Here is a 7108-nt window from a genome sequence, read left to right on the forward strand (position 1 = left end):
TGTGCATACCTGCTCCATTGGCGGTGTGGATCTTGTCGGAGCCATGATAGGGTTCACGAGTGTGAAGCTTCCCCATCTCGCTGGTTAGATGCTCTGTCGCCCCAGAGTCCATGTACCAGTGTGGATTGATGGAGTAGGACTGAGTGTGTCCCTGTTGCTTCTGCGGCGCGGGACGATCAGCCATGGCGACCTGACGGGCATTGTTGCGTGTATCTTTGCCGTCATTGCCAAGACCAAGGAAGCTTCGCTGGAAGTGCTTATGACACTTGGAGGCCCAGTGCCCATCGCGGCCACAAAGCTGACACACACGTGGACCGCCAGCCCCCGGTAAGGTCGCAGTAGGTGGGGGGCCGAGGCGGGCGACGGTGGCAGCCCCAAGGGAGACCGGGGTGATGAAGAAGAGCGGCCACCCTTGGTGGTGGCATTGGCCGAGAGGGAGCCAGTGCCCCTGGTGCGGCGAGTCTCGACCCGTTGCTCAGTGAGAAGGAGCCGAGAGAAAACCTCGTGTGCCAGCATGGGTGTCGAGTTGCCCCGCTCGTTGATGATCTCGACTAAGGCATCATACTCCTCATCAAGACCATTGACAATAAACGAGTTGAACTCGGAGTCGGTGAGGGGCTGTCCAATGGAGGCCAATGTGTCGGCGAGGCCCTTGACCTTGTTGTAGAACTCAGTGGCAGTGGAGTCAAGCATCTGACACTCTCCAAGCTGACGACGGAGTGCAGAGACACGAGCCTGGGACTGCGCTGCAAAGGTGCGCTCAAGGATGGTCCAGGCCTCATGAGACGTCTTCGCGAAGACAACAAGGCCGGCAACTGCCGGCGAGAGCGACCCCTGGATGGAGGAGAGGTTCGCCTGGTCCTGCCCCGTCCAGACGCGATGGGCCGGATTGTAGACCGGACCGTGCACGCTGTCTACCAGCGCGGGTGGGCAGGGAAGCGATCCGTCGACGTAGCCTAGCAGGTAGTGACTCGCCAAGAGCGGGAGAACCTGCGCACGCCAGAAGATGTAGTTGTCGGCGGAGAGCTTGATGGTGATGAGATGACCGAAGTGAAACGGCGGCGGCGAAGACAATCCCATCGAGGAGGCTGCCTGGGGTGCAAACACCATGGAGGCAGCCGGAGGCACCGAAGCCGATGCGGGAGGAGGCGGGACCGCAGCCAGGGCGGGCGCCGCAAAGCTCGCGGCCGGTGCGGACGCCGCAAGGCCCGCGGCCGGGGCGGACGCCGCCAACCCCGCCAGCGGGGCAGTGTGATCCGCTTGCGGCAGGAGCGGCGGGACGACGCCTGCGGAGTCCGCAGCAGACGGCGGCGCCGCGGTGTGGACCACGAGGTCATGCCCAAGCGAGGGCGCCGGCGGCGTGGAGAAGACGGAGCCGATGCTCCTTGTCCCGATCGGAGCCGGAACAGAGACGGCATCGAGCGGGAGGTTGAGCAGAGCCGCAAGAGAGGCCGGGAGGAAGCCCGCAGCAGTGGAACCGGTGGTGGCGGCGCTCGACATGGCGGCGGCGCGATCGGTGGCGCGGCGGCGGCGGCGGCGGCGGCGGTGCGGGTATTAGGGTTTAGAAGCGGAAGCGATCGTAACCTAGCGTGATACCATGTAAGACAATAAATTTTGGGGAACCAGCACAACCCTCTAGGGGTGGCTTATCTTATTATATATAATGGTTGTGTTACAATATGTACCATATACGTACATAGGTATAGAAGCTATACATAGTCTAACAGTCATGATTTCTGATAGGTTTTTCAAATTTATTAAAAAGTACTATATTTGTCTTATTTTATTTTATATTTGTGCACCAACAAGTTGCCACGTGTGCGAAGCCATCACCATGTCATTGGTCAAATAGTGTCTCTGATAGACCAAATCCAAATGGTTTCAAAAGTTAATGGTCAAGTTTACACCGTGGTTTAGAGTTTAGAAACCAGAGATATTTGGCCGATAGATGATGGTGCATGGACTAAAATCAGACCTTTTTCAATTAGAGCATGACCAGATTAAGTTTCCGAAACTGTAGTAGAGAGTGATGGTTTTGTAAGAGAGCATTCGCACACGAGCATGAGTCACGGTGTCGTGAATTCCTAGTACTATCATCGTGTGCTATAGGCCTTTGGTTGAGTGACGTTGAGTGAATGAACCCTACGACAGGGACGACGGCGCACCGGTTCCCCTGATTCCAGCTTTCTGGCACTAATAAAACACCTCCGGTTGGCTTGTTAAAATCACCAAAGCGGATTCTTGGAGATCGGGAGGATCCTCCTCTTACAAGTCAGTGAGTGTGCATCACATTGCCGCGTCTACATGTTCGGTGTGTAATACTAGTATGTTTTCGCGGCCCTCTCACTGTGCCCATACCACACTCACGCCAACCGCGAGCATTAGAGCCTGAGAGGCATGTCGGGGTCGGGCGAGATGGCGCCGGCAGCCCGCCAGAGCCGCCGCCGGCGCGTCATCATCTGTGCCAGCTTCGCCGTGCTCGTCCTGCTCCTCCTGGCTGCCGTGGCCGCCATCGTCCTGCTGGCGGTCCTCCGCCCGCGGGACCCGACTACGGAGCTCCTGTCCGCGAACGCCACCGGCGCCGCCCCGCGCGTGACGTTCCCCACCGTCTCCGTCCAGCTCAATGTCACCTTCCTCCTCGTGGTGCGCGTGCGCAACCCGAACCCGGCCTCGTTCCGGTACGGCGAGGCCGCCACGACGCTCCTCTACCGGGGCGCCCCCGTGGGCAGCGCCGTCGTCCCTGCCGGCCCCGTGCCGAGCCGCGGCACAACGACCATGCGGCTGGGCATGATGGTGCAGGCCGACAAGGTGGTTGAGGCGGCCGGGATCGGGGGGCTGCTCGGCGACGTGCTCGCCGGGGAGATGGAGTTCGAGGCGAGGACGGACGTGAAGGGCCGGGTGACGTTCCTCGGGTTCGTGAAGCGGAACGCCCAGGGGAGGTCGGCGTGCCGCATCGCCATCGGCGTCCCCGACGTCAAGGTCCGGCGGCAGGAGTGCCACAACGAGGCCAGGCTGTGAGCGCAGCGCGGTTCGTACGAGCGTACGCGTGCCGTATAATACGCGCGTCATATAGTTTTTTTTTGCGAATATCGCGCGTCATGTAGTTGTACTCGTGTGGAGTGGAGTCGTGTGGTGCAACCCGTGTGCTTCCGTGCGAGTGACTCCCGATTTGTAGATGCACGACATTCGCGTGGTCTGTATGGGCTTGTGTTTATATACTACTCCACCATACGATTCTGCATATTCTGAAGGCATTTTTTTTTTGCGAAGAATTCTGAAGGCATTTTGTTTTGCTTTTTATATAGGACTCAACTTTAAATCTGATGTCAGATTTATAACCACGACTAATCAAATAAATTTTTTTATGGCATTTATATTTGCAGAGGATAACAATTTTACTCCCTCTGTTCCTAAATGTAAGTCTTTTTAGACATTTCAAATGTACTACAACATACAGATGTATGTAGACATACTTTAGAATGTAGATTAACTCATTTTGCTCCGTATGTAGTCACTTGTTGGAATCTCTGAAAAGAGATATATTTGGGAACGGAGGGAGTAGTTGGCAAGCATGGCAAATCTGCTTCAGTTTATTTTATGCCAGAAAATTGCCGCGTTTGCAAACCAAATTTGTCATTCCCAAATCAACATAAATTGCTATAAAAACGTTCAACTTGCCATGGTTAAACATCTGTCGTCAGATATAACACTACTTTTGTGATGTTGTTTGATTGCATTTAGGTGTTCATGGATTGGCGTTCGTCACCCGTTTGCCATGCTCTTGAGTAACAATGTGGAAAGATCACCACTGATTTTCCACTATCGGACTATCCTACCTGCACATCATGCACTACTCAAACCTGAGTGATGTCGTAGCTATCTTCTTTCTACAGCAACAACCAATCGGCTGTTACTAAAGCTTAGTTCCTGGATTTTTATCTGCTCCTTTACATATTACAGACCAATGATTATTTGTTTTCTTCATCCATTAAAACTTCTCTGTTCAGATGTTTCATCCATCATTATTAGTTACATCTACAGAAACAATATGTCCATATCCACTCATTTCGTTTTGGTAATGTTTCTTTATCCTGAGGCTCTCCGGTTCTTCCGCGCCTCGACGACTTGGTCCATTGGCAATGGCACATCTTATCGCTTCCGAACTGACAAATGGCTCCAGGGCTGCTCTATCAGCGACTTCGCCCCGAGCCTCACCGCTCTTGTCCCAAGCCGGCGCCGCCGATCACGTACTGTCGATGCTGCCCTTCTCGATCGGGCGTGGATTAGTGACATCCACGGCCACCTTGGCCCAGCGGCCGCGCTGGAGTACTTCGAGCTCTGGTGTCGGCTGCAGACTATCGCGTTATCCCAGGAGCCCGACACCATTCTATGGAAGTGGACTGAAAACGGGGTTTACTCCGCTTCTTCCTGCTATAATGCCCTATTAACCAATCTACAACGTCCGCGCACTGGCGTCTCGTGTGGAAGTCAAGTGCCCCCCTCTCAGTCAAGTTCTTCATCTGCCTTGCCTCCATCAATAGGTGCTCGACGGCCGACCGGCTGCTGCGGCGTGGCCTACCGCATGAGCCGGCCTGTGTGCTGTGCTCTCAACATGCCGAGACCCTGCATAATCTCCTGGTGGAGTGCGTTTTCTCACGCATGGTTTGGCATGGCATCCTCTCCTGGTGCTGCCTCGAGATTGGCTTCCTAGACTGGCTCAGCTCAGCCCTTACTATGGCGACTCTGGATAAACGACGAGGGCTCTCCACCATTGCTGCCTTGATGGTCTAGTCTATCTGGCGTCACCGTAATGCGATCATCTTCGACAAGATCACCCCCTCCACCGCCTCCCTCCTGGCTATGATCCAGGATGACGCCCGCTCCTGGGCCTGCTGATAACCTACAAGTATAGGGGATCAATTGTAGCCTCTTTCGATAAGTAAAGAGTGTCGAACCCAACGAGGAGCTAAAGGTAGAACAAATATTCCCTCAAGTTCTATCGACTACCGATACAACTCTACGCACGCTTAGCGTTCGCTTTACCTAGACCAAGTATGAAAGTAGAAAGACTTTGTAGGTGTTATTTGATAGGTTTGCAAGAATATAAAGAGCACGTAAATGTAAACTAGGGGTTGTTTAGATAAAGAAGCAAGAAAGTTAGTATAGCGAGTGTGGAAAAGTGGTGGTAGGAGTTGTGAAATTGTCCCTAAGCAATTGACTACTTTACTAGACCGATAACAAGTTTTATGTGGGAGAGGCCACTGCTAGCATGTCATCCCTGACTTGGAATTCTATGCACTTATGATTGGAACTATTAGCAAACATCCGCAACTACTAATGTTTATTAAGGTAAAATCCAACCATAGCATTAAGATATATTGGTCCCTCTTCAATCCCGTATGCATCAATTTCTATGCTAGATTGAAGCTTCTGTCACTCTTGCCCTCCGATACATAGTCCTATCAACATACAACTAACCCTATGGTGTGATCCACGTGCGCGCTCATATGATGGGCACCAAAGGACAGCAACATAACCACAAGAAAATTAAACCAATCATAGCAATTCACCAATTATCGATAGGACAACCAAAATCTACCCAGACACCATAGGATGGCAACACATCATTGGATAATAATATGAAGCGTAAAGCACCATGTTCAAGTAGAGGATACAGCGGGTTGCGGGAGAGTGGACCGCTGTAGATAGATGGGGGAAGGTGATAGAGATGTTGGTGAAGATGACAGAGGTGTTGGTGTAGATCACGGTGATGATGATGGCCCCGGCGGTGTCCCGGCGCCACCGGGAGAGAGGGGGAGAGAGCCCCCCCCCCCCTTCTTCTTCTTCTTCCTTGACCTTCTCCCTAGATGGGAGAAGGGTTTCCCCTTTGGTCCATGGTCTCCATGGCGTGGGAGGGGCGAGAGCCCCTCCGAGATTGGATCTGTCTCTCTGTCTCTCTCTGTTTCTGCGTTTTAGATTCTCGCCTTTCACCGCTTCTTATATTCCCGGAGATCCGTAACTCCGATTGGGATGAATTTTGGACACAATCTCTATCCGGATATTAGCTTTCTTGCGGCGAAAGAAGGGCACCAACCGCCTTAAGGGGTGGCCACGAGGTCCCAGGGCGCGCCTGACCCCCTGGGGCGCTCCCCCTTCCTCGTGCCCCCCTCGGGCATTGTCTCGCATTGATTCTTCTTCCCAAAAATCATAAATATTTCAAAAAAAATCTCAGTCAGTTTTTATCCCGTTTGGACGCCATTTGATATGGGTTTTCTGCGAAACAAAAAACATGCAACAAACAGGAACTGGCAGTGGGCAGTGGATCAATATGTTAGTCCCAAAAATAGTATAAAAATTTGCCAAAAATATATGAAAGTTGTATAATATTGACATGGAACAATAAAAAATTATAGATACGACGGAGACGTATCACCATCCCCAAGCTTAATTCCTGCTCGTCCTCGAGTAGGTAAATGATAAAAAAGATAATTTTTGATGTGGAATGCTACCTAGCATAATCTTGATCATATATCTAATCATGGCATGAATATTAAGACACAAGTGATTCAAAGCAATAGTCTATCATTTGACATTAAGACAATAATACTTCAAGCATACTAATAAAGCAATTATGTCTTATCAAAATAACATAGCCAAAGAAAGCTTATCCCTACAAAATCATATAGTTTGGCCATGCTTCATTTTCGTCACACAAAATGCTCCCATCATGCACAACCCCGGTTTCAGCTAAGCAATTGGTTCATACTTTTTAATGCGCTTCAGCCTTTTTAACCCTTACACAATACATGAGCGTAAGCCATGGACATAGCACTATGGGTGGAGTAGAGTATGATGATGGAGATTGTGTGGATAAGACAAAAAGGGAGAAAGCCTTACATCGACACGGCTAATCAACGGGCTATGGAGATGCCCATCAATTGATGTCAATGTGAGGAGTAGGGATTGCCATGCAACGGATGCACTAAGAACTATAAGTGTATGAAATCTCAAACTGGAAACTAAGTGGGTGTGCATCCAACTTGATTGCTCATGAAGACCTCGGGCATTTGTGGAAGCCCATCATCAGAATATACAAGCCAAGTTCTAT

At 51.3% G+C, this 7108-nt stretch overlaps 1 protein-coding gene across 1 annotated transcript; it reads left to right on the forward strand.

Annotated features, from left to right (window-relative positions):
• Nucleotides 1–2177: 2177 nt before the first annotated feature.
• LOC123094330 (uncharacterized) lies at nucleotides 2178–3272 on the forward strand. Its single transcript, XM_044516362.1, has one exon. The coding sequence runs from the start codon at nucleotides 2398–2400 to the stop codon at nucleotides 3016–3018; it is 621 nt and encodes a 206-aa protein (XP_044372297.1). The 5' UTR covers nucleotides 2178–2397; the 3' UTR covers nucleotides 3019–3272.
• Nucleotides 3273–7108: the final 3836 nt, after the last annotated feature.

The sequence above is a fragment of the Triticum aestivum genome, chromosome 1B (assembly GCF_018294505.1).
Source record: "Triticum aestivum cultivar Chinese Spring chromosome 1B, IWGSC CS RefSeq v2.1, whole genome shotgun sequence".
Lineage (NCBI taxonomy): Eukaryota > Viridiplantae > Streptophyta > Magnoliopsida > Poales > Poaceae > Triticum > Triticum aestivum.